This window comes from Leptopilina boulardi, unplaced genomic scaffold (genome assembly GCF_019393585.1).
Source record: "Leptopilina boulardi isolate dan_hultmark-lab unplaced genomic scaffold, ZJU_Lbou_2.1 LbouV2_51, whole genome shotgun sequence".
Taxonomy (NCBI): domain Eukaryota; kingdom Metazoa; phylum Arthropoda; class Insecta; order Hymenoptera; family Figitidae; genus Leptopilina; species Leptopilina boulardi.
Genome location: NW_026137996.1, coordinates 1,626,728 through 1,644,500, shown reverse-complemented (window position 1 = coordinate 1,644,500; position 17,773 = coordinate 1,626,728). Strand labels below are relative to the sequence as shown.

Sequence of the window (17,773 nt, the reverse complement as noted above, 5' to 3'; positions counted from 1 at the left end):
GTGACCCCAAAAACCCCCGAGTACCAAGTTTCGAGTAAATGCAATTGATTTTTAACTTTCATGTCCGCCATATTGGATCCGCCATTTTGAATTTTTAAAATCTGACATCATATTCGTAATCAGCGACCCCAAAAACCCCTGAGTAAGAATTTTCAAGCTGATTTAGTTACTTCTGCTTGACTAATTATAACCTTTTGATATCAAAACTTTAAACGCTTTTTTCTCAAAACACTATATTTAAAAATGGTAACCAGTAGAACTCAAAAACCGTTTGACCGATTTCAAAAATTCAAGTTGCATTCGATTCAGTGGAAGTTTTTGCAGGCCCTAAACCTCTAATATATTTAAAATATTCAATAATCAGGTTTTTGTGAGTGATTGATTGTCAAAAAATGGTGTTTTTTCAGTTTTTTGGGTTCCAAAGCTTGCCATTTTTTTAATTTTTGATTTTTTTTAATATCTCGAGGTTTAGGACCTGTATTAGGTCTTAAACTTTAAAATCACGTTTGATTTTTTTATTTTAGATGATTCTGCGATGAGCTACAGTGGTTACCGTAAAGGACTTTGATTTTGACCAGTGTACATAGCGACCTCTGTAGAAGGAGCATAATAATATTTTTTAAGATCGCAATTTTTTTTTAAATAGTTCTTGACGTATATAGTAACATGTAAAAACTTTTGATCAATTATATTTTAAAACTTATGAGTACACGATCTTTTAAAAACCTTCTATTTTAGGGCAAAAAAATTTAGGAAACCCCTTAAACAAAATAATATCGAAATACAGTTCAAAAATTCATAAAATATAAAAGAAAATTTTTAACCCTCTGTCTTTGCTAACGACCGCTAATTTAAGATCGGGACGCCTAATGAGAACTACGCGAATTACTTTCTATAGATTGAGTACAACTTAGCATATAGGCAAAAAATTGAACAACATAGTGACGAAAATATATAAATTACAAAGAAAACATGTACAAACTCAATTTGCTGAAATAAAAAGTACTGATTAGTCCCTATAAATTAAATTATTCAAAAATTTAAATTTCGCATGCATTAACTTTGAAAAATTAATTATAAATTCAATGCAAAAAAAAAAAAACTAGAGAAAGTCGTTGATAACAGTAAAATTAATAAAAATGTTATGAATTAATTTTAATTGAATTTTAGAAAGGAAAAAAAATTACTTTCAATTATAAACATTTAGAAAACATATATATACAATATAAATAGCACACATAATTAAACATAATACAAATAACATTGACAATAATATTAATTATAGTACTTAAGTACTACATAATTAAATATTACAATAATATAATAATAATTACAATAATATTAATTATAGTACTTAAGTACTACATAATTAAATATTATTGTCAATGGTGTCACTATGTTGTTATTATTCCTTCCCTGTTTAAAATTATTTAATAAAAGCTTTCATCAAAAATAAAAAAAAGAAAATTATTACAATAATCGTAAGTTAAAAATTGTATATCTATAAAATTAACTAATAAAATTTATAAACTAATTTACTGTAATTGAATTTAAAATAAAACACTAAATTCAAAAATTAATTCAAACAGGGAAGGGAGTTAAATAAAAAAAAGGACTCACCGATCGGTGAATCCCACGTTGGGGCAAAATTGTGACATCGCCACTTCACGAGCTCTTCTTGGGCCACTCCCGAAGATCCCTCTCTTCAGCGCACTTCTGCGCGAGGTCGGGAGCAAAAAAAAAAAAAAACCCCCTATAAAAAAAGTATATGCAGGGGCCACTTTTCTTCTTCCACATCCTTCCTGTCCTTCAGGTTGTTCTTTTGGCATGGACTGAAAAATTAAAACATTCATTAAAAAATTATAAAAACAGAAATTAGTTACTAAAATACCATCATTGACAAATCATTATTAATCAATTATGAATTTGCACGATAATTTACATGATTTATAAAAATTCATAATACAGAAATTTAAAATTAATTTGAATTTATTTATATTAAATAAATGGGAGATATTTGAAAAATTTTACAACTTTCTTATATTATTTTGTAACATGAATAATTAAAACTGATCCCAGATATATTTAACGTAATTTAGAAATTGAATTTCAAATTTTAGAATTAATCAATGAACAAAAACTTACCAATCCAAATTTCCCCATCAAGCAAAAAAAAAATACGATGATTTTCTTTTTAATACAATAATCTTCTTTTCACCGCTACTGCAATATCTGCCTGAAATATTAGATTTATTATTTATTAATTCAATTAAACAGATCAATATATTCATATTATGCTAAGCGTACATATGAGTATATTAGTATTAGATTCTTAAACATTTTGTCAATTTACAGTAAATTAATTAATAATTAATAATTATTAATTAATAATTAATAATTATTAATTATTAATTAATAATTAATTTAATATACTTTACTTCATAATTTTTTAATTAAATTAATAATTTATACAATAAAGAAATTAAATTTTAATTATCTTACATTGAACTGCGCTCAGCTATGCCCGATCTCCTCCGGGAGCAGCTCCGCAACAAACACCTCATCTCTCACCAAATAACACGTCTGCAAATAGACAGAAAAAAAAATTCTCAATAAAAACAATTTCTATATTTAGATAATAACTATTAGAGATCAATAAACAAAGTTTTGGTTTTAATTAACAATTATTTGTCTTTCTATTAAAAAATTATAATCATATAGTATAATAACAATGTGGTGACACCTTTATGTGATTCCACACGTGTCCACGTGGTTACTTTTGTGGTTATGTTTTGACAGCTTTAAATGCGTTGTTTCCGCTTTAATACATATATAATAAACTTCTACTTAGTTATATATTTTATTTAATTTCAATATAAAAATGTGTGGAATTTTCTGCTGTATACACAATTCAAAAAACAATGATTTAGTTGAGGTATAATAAAGATTTTTTATCATATTTTTAATTATTTATATAACAAAGTTTTAAAGTCAACTATTATTTGTGAGTTATTGTACAGTTAGAAAAAATCAAAAGTTTTTTTTAACTAGTTTCAATTTTTAAATTATACTATTAAAATTAACATTGTTCTAAATTAATTAATTATCTTATATATATTATAAACCAGTTGTAACATAACCTCTAATATTTTATCAATGTTTATATTGCTAAAAGTATTATAAATTATACAAAAGTGTATAAATTAATTAATTAATTTTTTTTTAGTGGAACATTTGTAAAGAAAGAATATTTTCTCGAGGTCCAGATAATGTATGTGAAAAATATATTAAATTAACAGATAAATGTTGTGGTTATTTTGGTGCAAGTATTTTATGGACTCAAGGATCAAAAATGACAATTCAACCTTGTTTAGATGAGAATGAGAATATTCTTTTATGGAATGGAGATATTTTCTCTGGCAATTCAATAGAATTAAACAAAAGTGATACATCATTTATTTTACGTTCTTTTCAATCATTAAATGTTTTACCTACACTTGAATTAATAAAAGGACCCTATAGTTTTTTGTATTATCAAAAATCCACCAATATTTTATATTTTACACGAGATTTATTTGGAAGACATAGTTTACTTGTGAATTTTAATTTAGTAAATAATTCATTAACATTTATGTCGGTGACAAGTCGAAAATTTCAAGATACATTTGAAATACCAGCAATTGGACTTTTTGCATTAAATTTAACAAATTTAAATTTTTCTAATTTAAATCTCACTTGTTTTCCATGGCGTACAACAAATAATATTTTTCACGAACATATTAAAAAATTAGAAACCATTTTTAATACTAGTATAAAAATTGAAAAAATTATCTTTCCATCACAAGAAGAATCTCTAAATCAAATAAATATTGATGAACATTATTTTCATGTCAATTTAGACAGTGAAAATAAGGAAAATATAATGGATTTACTTTTAAAAAGAAGTAATATTTTCGAGAGAGTAGAGAAAATAGAAAATTTATTAAAAACATCAATTGAAACAAGAATTAAAAAACAACCATCATATTGCAAGAATTGTATAAAATTAATTTTAAATAATGAAAATGTCAAATGTTGTCATACAAAAATAGGAATTCTTTTTTCGGGTGGTTTAGATTCTTCAATTATATCGGTAATTGCCGATAATTTTATTCCTGAGAATGAAAGTATAGACCTCATAAATGTTGCTTTTGAAAAAGTAAATAAAAATCCAAAAAACCAAAATAATGAAGAAATATATAATGTTCCTGATAGAAAAACTGGTAGACAAAGTTTAGCTGATTTGAAATTAATATGTCCAAAGAGAAATTGGAATTTTGTAGAGGTAAATATATCGCAAGAAGAATTAAATATCTACCGTTCATCACGTATTTCCGATTTAATTTATCCATTGGAGACAATTCTTGATGAAAGTTTGGGCTGTGCTCTTTGGTTTGCTAGTCGTGGAATTGGATTTTTAAAAGGAGAATCATATGAGTCTCCTTGTCGAATTTTATTATTGGGTATGGGTGCTGATGAATTATTCGGTGGTTATATGAGACACAGAACAATTTTAAAACACAAAGGTTGGAAAGCTTTGATCGAGGAATTAAAATTAGAATTGAACAGAATTTCTGATAGAAATTTAGGTCGAGATGATAGAGTGACTTCTGATCATGGAAAGCAAGCAAGATATCCTTATTTAGATGAAAATCTCGTGGAATTTGTCCAAAGTTTACCTCCTTGGGAAAGGTAAAAGAATCAAATTTTTTAAAATACATAAAAAATATATATATATATTATGAGCCAAAAGTTTTGAACGTTCATATGGACGAAAATTTTTTTTGTTCTACTTTTTTAAATACGAATTTTATTAAACAAAATATTGTTTAAAATATTTAAAAAGAAGTTATTAATTTAATAATTGTTTAATTTACTGTTTTATTTTAATTTTTATTATATATTTATTTATTTATTATATATATATTATTTTTAATAATTTATAGATTGAAAAAAATATTTCGTTCATATGAACGTTTAGAACTTTCGGCTAATTATATATTGTTGATTTTTTTTTATGCAAAATTTAATAATGTGCAAAAATTAAATTTGTCAATATAAATTTTTTAATTCATTTAGATGCTGTCCAACTGAGGAATTTCCTTGTGGATTGGGAGATAAATTACTCTTAAGATTAGTTGCTAAAAAATTAAATCTCAAAAATGCTGCAAATTTTCCTAAAAGAGCTTTTCAATTTGGTTCAAGAATTGCCAATGGAAGAGAAAATGCAAAAGACATATCAAATCGATTATAAATTTTAGGTAAAACAAGATGTATTCCTTTTTTAAAATTAATTAACATTTTTTTCTCAGCGACAACACAAAATTTTGAAAAATATTTTATTGACGATACCCATGTTTTTCGAAAATTTCACGCTCATTTGTAAAAAGTAAATTTTTTTGTATATATAATAAATATATATATAATAAAAATGTAAATATTTTAATAAATTTGTAAAAAAAAAATATACATGTCTTTTGTACACTGTAAAAAATAATTATATTTTAAAATTTTGTTAATTATAGAAAATAATTTTTAAAAAGTTGACAAAATTATTTTACTTTATTTATATATAATAAATAATAATTTTATCACTTTCTTTTAAATATTCGTGCTCTTTGTTACGATTGATCTGAATAAAAAAAAAAACAGGTTTTAAACTCATAGGGGAAGGAATGAGTCACAGTTTTAAGCCAAACATTGTTCGTCACGAAGTCACGAAAGTGGAGCGCTGCGGTCAATAGAGAGATAAATACAAAAATAATAAATTCCACGTTTTTTAATTACAAAGCAAAGAATTCGCGAAAAAAATTTGCTCAAATTTTTATAGGATAAATAGTTTTTGAGAAAAATTGTTTTTTTTTTTTTTTTTTTATAAAAAGTAGAAAAATTCTATTTTCATATATACATTATTATTTATTAATTATATGCATATATGTTATACAGTACAGAATTACTATTTCAACTAATTAAAGAAATTAATCAGCTTTTGTATTTTAATATTGTAAAATTAACATGCACGAATATAAAAGACGAAAAAAAATTAATTTAAAAAAACTCACAGATTTCAGATTTCCAACACGAAGCCATGGCAGTATAACCTCTATTGTGCCAGCTTTTCTCTGAATATCATTTGTATATTCTTCTACCTGCCCTTTTAATTACATATTTGTGAATACCTGAAAAATATAAAATATGTAATCTAATCATCCTTTTTGTAAATGTCTCGATAATCGAATAAGTTGACGAATATTTTCTTCGAAATTCACTTGCACAAAAATAAATAAACGCGTTAGGTTTTACGACTGAGGTTATAAATGGACATATATAATAATAACTTTAATAATCACTAGAAATTAATACAGAAAAACTGAATAACAATCGTCTGTACAGTAGATATGATCGTTGTTTCTTTGAGAACGATCAATCTGAACTTTGCAGTATTTAAGCGACACGATCAATAATAATTTCAGCCTAACAAATTAACGTTTATTTTGATAATCAAAGATATAATCAATTTATACGAATTTAACTTTCAATTATAATGTGGAATGTACAAAATGTTGACCCATTCCTTCTTTTTTTACAATAAAAAATGTAACGTAAAGCTAGGTCGCTACGTCACACTTTTCAAGATGGCGGACATTTTGGACACACTTCATATTATGAATTGATAATAAAATATTAGCCCAGGTTTGCTCGAAGGCAAATTTTCCATTTTTAAACAATATATGCCTAAAAAATCAGAAATATAACCAACTTTTACGAATATTTATTTCAATTGTGTCAATAAACATAAACACTCTGAAATTTAGCTGCGCCAAAAATCTCGATTACTTTGAAGTTAAAATAAATAGCCATTAATATAATTATTACCTAGACTCAATATATAAAACGATATTTAAATAGATATTGTCTTATATCGACTGCAATTATTAATAATATTGAATATCTGAAAAAAAGTCGTTAACCCTTGATTAAACTAGTAGCACTTACCCCTCCAAGATCCACATTGATACTGACGCGCAGTGTAGTTTTTCCACCCTCCTTACCTTTACTACATTCTATTGGCCAAGCGCTGGCCAATCAGCAAGCGCGTAAGTTTCGGCATAAAGGTGCATTCATATGTCTTTATATTTTCAAATTAACGAGATTTAATCATTATAATGATGAAATTCATAACAATAATTGCATTTTATTCTTATTATTAATATTATTTGATGAATTTTCAAAATAATTATGTTTATTACACTCGTAGAAAAAATGAAACTTTCAAAAATATCACACATTCCCAACTCTGGTCATGCACTTCACATAAACTGCCTTTTTTCTATTGGCAACAATGAATTTGATTTTTTTTTTTATGATAAAATTATAATAATACTAATATCAATATTAATTACAATCAAATAATTAGAAAATAAATTGAATAATAAAATAACTAAAAATAATATATATATATGTTAATAATAATAATTAATAATAATAAATGTAGTTAATAAATCCTCTTTTATTTACATATCTGTTGATTTCAAATTACATTTGTTTTCAATGAAATAATTTCCATTCGTTTTAAACAAGATACTCAATTATAATTATCTGAATTAATTAATTTTGTCATTATGTCATTAAATAAACACTGGATTAAACATGATATTAACTTTTTTTTCTACAAAAAACATTTAAATTCACTATTTAACAATAAGCATGTATATAAGCTCTACAGTTTAAAACCTGTTTTCATTCTATTTTATTAATGTACTTTGAATTTTTTGTTGTAAATTAAATTTGCAAATAAATTATATATACCAATTTCTAAATATACATGTTTGTAATATATTATTATTGTAAACTAAAAGATGCCTTTTTGCGAATTACTAAATTGCACATAAACCACGTGTATATATATAGATGTATAAACAATTAATATCATAAAGTTAAATAAATAATAAAAAACTAATTAACAATTCATTTTACAATATCTATTATACTGGAAAGCACTGCGCACGCAAAAACAAATACTGGGCATACTTTTAAATGCCACATATATCATAATTATTCATTAAGAATTCAAAATTATTTAATCATTAAAAACAAGTACAAAAAAATTTTTTTTAATTGCAAAATCGTGAAAATAATTAGAATTCTTAATTCATTGTTTTTATCAAATCACTGGAAGTATTTTACTGTATTCTTTCATAGCTGAAATTATAAACATTCTTTTTTTTTGCATATTATAAAAAAAGGAAAATTACCTGATAATAATTATCAAATTAATCGCAGATATAATCTACGATTTACAATAGAACCGTTTTTCAATTGTTCAAGTCATTGTATTGTATATCAACAGCCATAATAAATTGTTATAAATATTGTTGCATTGAAAAAAAAAATGATTTGATTAATTTATAATCAGTTATTTAACTAAATGAATATTTTACTATTTATATTATAAAATATTTTTTTGTTCATATAACAAATTATTGGAATCAACATTTTTTTTTTTCAATAAATTAATAACATTTTTTTCGTAAATGCACGAAAGGAAATGTTCACGTTATTATGTACAAACCTACAAAATTTATGTGTACTTTAAAAGTACTTTGTATTATCTATACTTGTGGTATCGTGTATTATTTAATGTTATGTACATAGTATAGTATTTAATTCGTTTAAATAATAGTTCAGGAGAAATTAGATATAAAAATAATTAAATAATTTGACACAATTTAAATTTAATTATAATTGAATTAAAATTATGATTTTTAATTAAATTTATTATTTACGTTTCTATTTTTTATTTAAATGTGAAACTCAATATTAATCAAATAATCACATTCAATATTATTTCTAATTCTCCAGGACTTTTTCTTTACCGATCTAAATACTATACGTACAGGCATTGTATGACTGTCAAATTAAATTTTCTTTTGACAGCAAGAGTATTTTTAATTTAATACTATGTTTTTTCTTTGAAAAAAAAAATCTATTCAAAATTCAATATAAAGTACTTAAAGAATCGATAATTTGATTAACGAAACAAAAAGCATAAACTAAAATTAAAGTTTTGATTATGAAATTCAAAATTCGATTAAAGAAAAAAAGAAAGTGTGTTTCTAAAAAATGCAATAAAAAAACTTATTAATTATATCAATAATTAATAAATTATCATTATGTAAATAGTTAATTTTAAGATAAAAAAAAGGAAGAATAATAATTAGAGTAATTGAATTTTACGTAATATGTGAGCAAAAAAAAAAATTGAGAACTTGAATATGAAACTATGAATTGTTTAAAATTTTGTTTTTCAAAGATTTGGTAGAACTTGAGTGTTTTAATTTAATATCACTGACAGAATTTTCTCGCTTCGTCTGACCACGAAGATCACCATTTAGATCCATGGTATTAACATTTGGTAATGTTGGTGTTGATAATTTTCCCGAAAGATCCATTAATTCTGCATGTATTCTAAAATGTAATCTCGATTCCAATGAATATCCAGTGTAATTTTTCCTGTAAAAATTGTTTCCATTTTATTTAAATTATATTAAGTGGTTATATTTAAAAAATAAATTAAATAAAAATTTTAATTTCAACAATAATTTACAGAAAGAATTTATTATAATAATTATATAAGAATAAAAAGATTTTTATATACTTGGCATCTTCTAAGAGTGATATTGCATTTTGAATGTTTCCCTGGTCTCGTGCCAATAGAGCAAGTTCAACTGCTGCATAAGGAAGTAAATAACTGTCTTCTCTAATCTGCTTTTCCGATTGGATTACTTTTTTCAAGCATTCCTCAGCTTGTAAAGGATGTTTCATTTGCCTTAAACATGCTCCTTTCAATAATAAAATAAGGGATTCATTGTCAACTTGAAATTCTGTTTTACTGCAATAAAATATAATTAATTAAAAAAATTTTTAATTTCATAATTTCAATAAAAAGGATATTAAAATATATTTTTCAATAATAAATTAAAATCTGAAAAAATAACCTACGATGCATTTTTTAAGATTTTATCCTCTTCTTCGATAGTCTGATACATTTTCATAACAATATCCTGTCTCTTTCCAGCAACTCGAAACAAATTCCAAACAAACATCAATTCATACATGGGCAATACTAAATGTTTCTTTTGTGCAAAATAACGTTCAACTTTTTTAATAACAAATTTCTCCATTGGCAATGATTTTCCAGCAATTCGTTGTTTAAATGTTGGCGCTTGCATTAATAAACTATCAATTGAATGTCGTTCGTCGTCTTTTGATGCATTCTTCATCATAATCATAATTGCCGCTTGTTGATAAAGATAAATAGTACGTGACCAATTTGATTCTTTAACAAGTAATGTCGCATATTTAAGTGATTGATCCCATTGTTGTTGCAATGAATGAGCCCACATTAATTCCCAAAAACAAAGATGATGAAATTGTGGCCATAAATCTTGACTCTTCCACGATTTTATATACCATTGAACACAATCTTCCAAATTGCCACGTGCAAATTCGAGTCGTGCTTTAAAAAATAAAAACCATACACCATTTGGATAGAGACTTAATTCTTGTGCAAGGGCATTTTCACACCAATTTAAATCGCCGTCAGTGTGACTTAATACAAAAGAAACAATTAAATGATACGAGAGCAAATTCATTGCACACAATACTTGACGAATTCCTCTTCGATCATTGTAACCCGCATGTAATTCCGATAAACCATAATTCTGTAAATATACATTTGTAAATTAATTTATTTTTTAGAATTATTATATTAATTATATATAAGTACCTTATCACCGGAAAATCCAATGAATTCGAGTAATTTTATTATCCTTCCTGGCAGCAATGATATCATCTATAAATATGAAAATAATAAACAAGAAAATAAAAAAAAAAAAGTTCTACAATATCAACAATAATTTTCATACCAAATTAAAAGAACCCAACCCCATTTGAACACCACTTTCAAAATGTGCTTTTTGCGATTCATTTTCCCATTTGCGAGTTTTTAAAATCGTTGCACATTCCCTAAAAATAAAAAAATAATAAATTGTCTTTAATAAAAATTCTAAAATTCAATTTGTATTATATAAGCATATCAAAAGCAAGTTGCGCGATATACTTGTAAGAAAGAAAACAGGTTCGAATTTTCAATCCAGCCTTGACAAAGCTGACCAGTGTTTCGTCCTCCACAAATGTAAGCATCGACTTCAATAGAAGAGATTCTGCATAGCACAGTTCGGCATGCACTTCCTCTGTAATAGTAATTTTATGTCATTCCCTGCATGCACTACAGTCTACAATTATTATTTCAACAATTCACCAATACAAATTTAAAAAAGAGAAATAAATTTTTTTTTTTTTAAATAATTTACTAGTAAAAATAATGTATTTAACTATTAAAAAAAATTACCAATTTACCAATAAAAGACCTAAAATATAAATTAGAAAAAAAAATCACCCAAAATAATTACAATTTACTAAATTTTCACATGCCATTTACTATTGTTAAACAAGTATAGTAATTTAACGAGATAACAAACGTCAATTTTTTTTTCTACGTAAACAATCTATAAAAGTTTTATCACTAAAAGAAGTATAATTAACTACAAAACAATTATATGATAAAAATGTGAATATAGATGAAATAAAGCTTTTAAAGGAATAATGGTTTTTTTCTTGTTGTCATTTTTAATTATTTATGTCTTATATCGAGTATATTTAACGATTTAGCACAAAAACAGAATAATAAATTTTTCTCTATTAATGTGATATATTTCTTGTTTTATCTGACTTTTTTTTTTGTTAATTAGTCACTTTAAAAAGTTGATCATGCAAATAAAAAGCGTCTTAAGCTGCAAAAAATTAATATTTTCTAATTTTTTAATATATACATTACCAAGTGTATAGGAATCGTAATTTGTTCTTTTGACCATTTTTCCAATATTTTGTGTAAGACTCGAATGTCTACGTTGTCTTGAACAAACGGCTATACATTGTTTTAATGATTCCGATGCTTTTTCGATGTATTTCTAAATTGTAAAATAAAATATTTTAAATATTAAAAAAAAGAACAATTGAAAAATATTTTTTAAAAAATCAATTAAAAAAAATACATACGTGCTCGAATGTAAGTATTGCTTCCAAAAATGCAAAGACACTGTTCCCTAAAGCATGATACATACTACTATTGGCCCATGGTTCCATTATTTTTTTTGCTTTTTCAAAATCATTATTAAAAAAATAATGAATAGCTTGCTTAGATTCCATTAAAGCTGTTTCCAAATCCATAGATGTGAGCCTAAAAAATACAAGTAAAAATTAAATCTTCTTGATAAAATAAATAATGTAGAGCAATAAATTATTTATCCGCTTATTGATAATCATATTTGAATTTTTTACAAGGAAAAAAAAAAAAAAAGTAATTTAGTAGCTAATAAGTCACATTTAAACAAAAATTGTCGAGTAATACATAATAATTACGACAATGATTGATGATAACGTTATTTAATCACACACAATCAGAAAGAAAAATACATACTGCGGTAAATTCTCCTGAGCATCTTGAAACTGAAATAAAAAAAAAAAAAAAAAGATTGTAAAATATAAAATTGTTTTCGTCAGATAAATTTAGAATAATTTTTTTTTTTCTAATGTGTTTCACTCACCTCATCTTCACCTTCTACATCCGACATGTTTTAAAGTCAATAATGAAAATCTAAAAAAAAAAACGAGATAAATAATAATGATGATACACATGACTATCTCATTATATATCAAAGTACAAAGATAATATCCTGAAAATTCTGAATAGTATATATTTTTTTATCTTAATAAAATTAAGAACTCTACTGGTATTTTTTAAAAATTATATTTATTTTCACGTGAGATACTATATAATTACAAATAAAATGAAGTAATTATTGTTTATTATGATTTATTATTGAAAAATTTTATTATATTTATAAGTATAGTCTTCGTTAACTTTCGATAGTTAAGTTAAAATAAAAATAAAGACTAGAAAGGGTAGTTAAGTAGACCACACGATAATGGGAAATATAATTAAGTTAGTTCAGCTTTCTGAAGAAAGGAAGACCTAGTTTTTTGCATTTAAATCTATGATTTGAAGAAAGTGAAAAATTCAAAACTTATATTTACAATCAAATAGAAATATTTCACAATGATTGCTTATTGAAAAAATTAATTTTTAATAAATAATTTGCAAGAAAAAAGATATATTAAAAATAAATATATTCTATAGAATATATATATGTATATATATATATATGATTCATCGCTCGAAAACGGAGACTGTACAAAATGTCAAGTCACAATAAAATACTTAACTGTATTTTTTTTATATTTTCAAACTTTAATTTTTAGCAAAACTAAATATTAATATAAAAAACTAAATAATAGACATTTTAATTATACATACCTATTGTCATGAACTATTATCTCCAATATTTAGATAAAACTGTATACATATATATTATCACGAAATTCTTCGTTTAGAAATTGACTATATATTTTTATCAATAAAGACTATAAAGATATATCATTGGAAAAATATTTTCACTAATAATTAAATAAATCATATAGATATATACAGGCAAATAATTAGAAAAAATGAAGGTATTTTTAGAAAATTTGCCATTTGTATCGGCTGATGACAGATGACTGACAGATGGAAATGTTGTAAATATAGGTTAAAGCTGGGATTACACCTCTGCAAGGCAAGGCTGGGAAGGTTGAAAAGAAATATTGTTATTATTATTGTTAGGGTGACTCAGGGTGACTGGGTGAGTTTCTATGTTTCAAAATGACTGAAGGTGCTTATATACCTCAAATTTCGATCAGATGAACATTATTTCTGGACCGTGAAAATGCGTGAAAAGTCATTTTCACGGCGGGTATTTTTGAATTGTTTTAAACAAAAAATGTTTTTTTAAGAAATATAATATTAAATAATTGTTTTAATATGTAAGAACACTTTAAAATAGTGATAAAAAGATGATTTGATTGAAAAATTTAGCAAATTTTGCTTTAAAACGTTTCTGCTACAATAAAGTGTAAAATGTCGATGTTTGTGAAATGGTTTGTACAGTTCACATGTGTACATGTTTCTTTCAGTTATTCGAAACAATTAGTTGAATTTAAATTTATTTGATTAATATTTCAACTTACCGATTTATTTTCAGCACTCATTATTTATTACAAGTTAAAAAGAACCGACATAACATAAACAAAACTCTGAGAGACACTAACAAGGAAGAAGCACTGTACAAACCATTTCACAAACATCGTCATTTTACACTTTCTTGTAGCAGAAAACGTTTTAAAGCAAAATTTGCTAAATTTTTTAATCAAATCATCTCTCTATCACTATTTTAAAGTGTTCTTACATATTAAAACAATTATTTAATATTATATTTCTTAAAAAAACATTTTTTGTTTAAAACAATTCAAAAATACCCGCCGTGAAAATGACTTTTCACGCATTTTCACGGTCCAGAAATAATGTTCATCTGATCGAAATTTGAGGTATATTGGGATCGGCTAAACTGCAATACGCCATCTGGTGGGGACCCATTCTCTCCCTCCATTTTCTTTCTTTGTCTCTCTTCAATTAATAGGTTAGAAAGAGTAGAAAAAACAAAATGGAGGGAGAGAATGGGTCAAAGTTACTAGATTGTTACTAGACCACCGTTCCCAATAAGCACCTTGAAAATCACTCGATTACTAGCTTGTTCCTTTGTGATACCAGGTGGCGCATAGAATCTTCCATACTACGGAGGCCATTTAAACAAAAAGAAGGAGAGGTCCTTTTTCTCGTGCAGAGCGTCACATATTTTGTATATTATTATTTTTCAGTAAAAATTTATTATATAAAAAAAGAGGAGTTAAAATTGTAATAATGGCATTAACAAGAAAAGCGAGTCATTCTGGAAGTTGGTATACCGAAAATGGTAAGATCTTCTTTGTTCTTTGTTTTGTTTCCTTTTTTTTCCTGCCATATTATGCGAATTACGAAATTTCATAATTATTCATAAGTTTAATTGTTTAATTCATCCTGAACAGTACCCTTAATTTTCACATGTATTTTAAGGTTAACTTTCTTTTAAAAATAAAAATTGAATAATTTTAAATTTTAATTTTCTGATTCTTGATTTAAAAAAAAAGAAAAAAACAATTTTACCACAATTAATTGTTTTTTTATTTAGGTGCTGAATTAAATAGACAATTAGAAGGTTGGCTTAATGCAGCCGATTTATCTCATGGACCTGCCAGAGCAATAATTGCACCGTTAGTATAATATTTGTTTAATTTTTTTGCAAATTGTATTTTTTTTTTTTCATTAGAATATAAAACCTTTTTTTTCAGTCATGCGGGTTATGGATACTGTGGAAGCTGTGCTGGATTTGCGTATCGTCAAATTAGTCCAGCAGTTGTGTAAGATTTTTGTTTTTTTTTTAATTAAAATTCAAAATTATCTATTTTTGAGAAAATAATTTATTTTCTACAGTCGAAAGATATTCATTCTTGGGCCTTCACATCATGTAAAAATATCAGGATGTGGTCTTTCTCCAGCTTCTACTTATCAGACACCTTTGTACGATTTGCGTATTGATCAAAATGGTGAGAATAATTCATATAAAAATGTATAATTAAAATTCTTTAAAATTTTTAAATCATAAAAATATAATTTTTGAATAGTTTATAAGGAATTGTCAGAAACGGGTCATTTTGAATGGGTGGATATTAATACTGATGAAGATGAACATAGTATTGAAATGACTTTACCGTATATTGCCAAAGTTATGGAAAAGTATGTAATTAATTTTTCTTTTTAATATTTAAAATTTTTTAATCAAATTTGATTTGTTTGTTTTTTTTTGTACAGCTTTAAGGACTCGTTTACTATAATTCCAATTTTAGTTGGATCTTTAAGTCCTGACAAAGAAGCCATGTATGGCAAAATATTGGCACCATATATGGTAGATCCACAAAATTTATTTGTCATATCTTCTGATTTTTGTCACTGGGGACAAAGATTTCATTATACTTATTATGATCAAGCGTGCGGTGCAATTCATAAATCAATTCGTAATCTTGATAAGATGGTTCGTATTTAAAAAAAAAATGATATTTTCAGTTTTAAATATTATAAAGTAATTTATTTAATTTTTTAGGGCATGGATCTAGTTGAGAGCCTAAACCCAGCAGCTTTCACTGAGTATCTTAAAAGTTACGGTAACACTATTTGTGGCAGACATCCAATTGGTGTTTTGCTGCAGGTAATATTTTTCTATACGAATTTAATTTCAATTGAATTATTTTTATTTCTTTTTTGTTTTAACATAATTAAAAAAAAAAAAAATGTGAAGATTTGCATAAAAATAAATATTTTTCTTTTCAGGCAATACAATGCGTACAAAGTCGTTCAAATGGTCAAAGGATGAATTTGAAATTTTTAAAGTATGCTCAAAGTAGTGAATGTAATTATATGCACGACAGTTCTGTTAGTTACGCGAGTGCATCATTGGTTGTTGAGTGATAAAAGATTTTTTTCTTTTCACACATTTCGTTCTGAGTATAGAATACTCAAAAACTTTAGTTGCAAGAAATTTTGACTAACACACAAAACTATTTACCGTTTTTGAAATACTTGCAAAAAAAAGCATATACAGATAATAATTTTTGCAAGAGACTCTTAATTTTAGATAAATCACAAATAATGGCTTATTACTTAAGCGAAATAATAATTAGAAGACAAAAAAAAAAAAAAAAAAGATATTCGACGTAAAGTAAATGTTAACGTGCAAAATTAATATTGAGGCTGTAATAAATTATTATTATTATAGTTTATATTTCACGGCCTCGAGAAAAATTATATATCTATATATATATATAAAAAAAAAATTGTATACAAGAAAAATTATCAAAATTTGTATTTTGTTCAATGTTGTGAGAGATTTAACGAGACTGTTTTTCTTTTTATTAAGAAGCATTTTGTGAAAGAAAAAAAAAACATTTATTTCTGCTAAAATGATCAATTTAGCAATAAGTATAGTTAGTAAATCGATTTATTTTGCAGTTCATTTTCAATATTGAAACGTAATTTTCATGATTTAATTTTTAAAACTGTTATCAGTTTTTGTCTCATTAATATAAATTAAATATTTAAATTTAATTGAATGAAAATTTTGGTTGAATTTTTAAAAAGAAATTGTGTAATTCGATGTGATAATGAAACAAATTTAATTCAATTCCAATGTGCGAATTGTTATCTAGGAAAATAAACAAACATTGTAAAAAAAAAATAAATCGTTATAAAAATTTAGGTATTTTTACAAATACCATATATATATATATATACTTACTGAATTATACTTAAAAAAAATTTTATTAGAGTGATATTAATTGCATTTTAATGACTTAAATATTTAGAAAACTCGTGTATAACTTCAAATATTAATTTGTTAATTTAGAAACACTTTATTTTCAAACAAATCGAAAATTTTCATTATCTGAATAAAAAACAAATCACAATTTTGTTATTTAATAGTTTACTTTTCAATTTTTGTATTCAAGATCAAGTGTAATTAAAATTAACATAGAAAAATTAAAAACATGAAAGACTGACTTTCATATTTAGATCCTATATAATAGTTCGTACATAAAAGAAAAATAGAAAATTTAGATAATTAAAAAATACGTGTTTCATCTTAAA

At 24.7% G+C, this 17,773-nt stretch overlaps 4 protein-coding genes across 5 annotated transcripts in view; 2 read left to right on the top strand and 2 right to left on the bottom strand.

The window, feature by feature from the left end:
* LOC127289805 (larval cuticle protein A2B-like) overlaps window positions 1-6,219 on the bottom strand; it is a 60,402-nt gene extending 54,183 nt beyond the window's left edge. For both annotated transcript variants that reach the window (XM_051317982.1, XM_051317983.1), the window contains exons 1-4: window positions 6,102-6,219; window positions 2,503-2,583; window positions 2,146-2,236; window positions 1,621-1,832 (exon numbers count right to left, since the gene is read on the bottom strand). The gene's annotated coding sequence lies outside the window, so the exon portion shown is untranslated. The remainder of the gene's footprint in view (window positions 1-1,620; window positions 1,833-2,145; window positions 2,237-2,502; window positions 2,584-6,101) is intronic.
* Window positions 2,771-5,480, top strand: LOC127289789 (asparagine synthetase domain-containing protein CG17486). Its single transcript, XM_051317962.1, has 3 exons — window positions 2,771-2,935; window positions 3,227-4,731; window positions 5,119-5,480. Exons 1-3 carry the CDS (start codon window positions 2,882-2,884, stop codon window positions 5,291-5,293), a joined length of 1,734 nt encoding a protein of 577 aa, XP_051173919.1. The 5' UTR covers window positions 2,771-2,881; the 3' UTR covers window positions 5,294-5,480.
* A 1,918-nt stretch (window positions 6,220-8,137) lies between the features above and the next one.
* LOC127289788 (tetratricopeptide repeat protein 39B-like) lies at window positions 8,138-13,738 on the bottom strand. Its single transcript, XM_051317961.1, has 11 exons — window positions 13,478-13,738; window positions 12,708-12,757; window positions 12,581-12,609; window positions 12,160-12,340; window positions 11,939-12,071; window positions 11,162-11,294; window positions 10,968-11,067; window positions 10,829-10,894; window positions 10,042-10,763; window positions 9,698-9,931; window positions 8,138-9,552 (listed from the first exon to the last, which is right to left on the bottom strand). Exons 2-11 carry the CDS (start codon window positions 12,732-12,734, stop codon window positions 9,321-9,323), a joined length of 1,857 nt encoding a protein of 618 aa, XP_051173918.1. The 5' UTR covers window positions 12,735-12,757; window positions 13,478-13,738; the 3' UTR covers window positions 8,138-9,320.
* Window positions 13,739-14,807: 1,069 nt separating this feature from the next.
* LOC127289796 (protein MEMO1) lies at window positions 14,808-17,446 on the top strand. The gene is made up of 8 exons (XM_051317971.1): window positions 14,808-15,008; window positions 15,264-15,345; window positions 15,424-15,492; window positions 15,566-15,678; window positions 15,757-15,868; window positions 15,944-16,163; window positions 16,233-16,337; window positions 16,460-17,446. The coding sequence occupies exons 1-8, from the start codon at window positions 14,957-14,959 to the stop codon at window positions 16,595-16,597; spliced, it is 891 nt and encodes a 296-aa protein (XP_051173928.1). The 5' UTR covers window positions 14,808-14,956; the 3' UTR covers window positions 16,598-17,446.
* Window positions 17,447-17,773: the final 327 nt, after the last annotated feature.

Coding starts and splice junctions, on each gene's coding strand:
- LOC127289788 (XM_051317961.1), bottom strand. CDS start 12,734: ATGTCGGATGTAGAAGGTGAAGATGAG. Junction 12,072..12,159: donor CAATACTTACATTCGAGCAC/GTATGTATTTTT, acceptor TTTACAATTTAG/AAATACATCGAAAAAGCATC. Junction 9,932..10,041: donor AAAATCTTAAAAAATGCATC/GTAGGTTATTTT, acceptor ATTTTATTGCAG/TAAAACAGAATTTCAAGTTG.
- LOC127289789 (XM_051317962.1), top strand. CDS start 2,882: ATGTGTGGAATTTTCTGCTGTATACACAATTCAAAAAACAATGATTTA. Junction 2,936..3,226: donor AAAACAATGATTTAGTTGAG/GTATAATAAAGA, acceptor ATTTTTTTTTAG/TGGAACATTTGTAAAGAAAG. Junction 4,732..5,118: donor AGTTTACCTCCTTGGGAAAG/GTAAAAGAATCA, acceptor TAATTCATTTAG/ATGCTGTCCAACTGAGGAAT.
- LOC127289796 (XM_051317971.1), top strand. CDS start 14,957: ATGGCATTAACAAGAAAAGCGAGTCATTCTGGAAGTTGGTATACCGAA. Junction 15,493..15,565: donor CAAATTAGTCCAGCAGTTGT/GTAAGATTTTTG, acceptor TATTTTCTACAG/TCGAAAGATATTCATTCTTG. Junction 16,164..16,232: donor TTCGTAATCTTGATAAGATG/GTTCGTATTTAA, acceptor TTAATTTTTTAG/GGCATGGATCTAGTTGAGAG.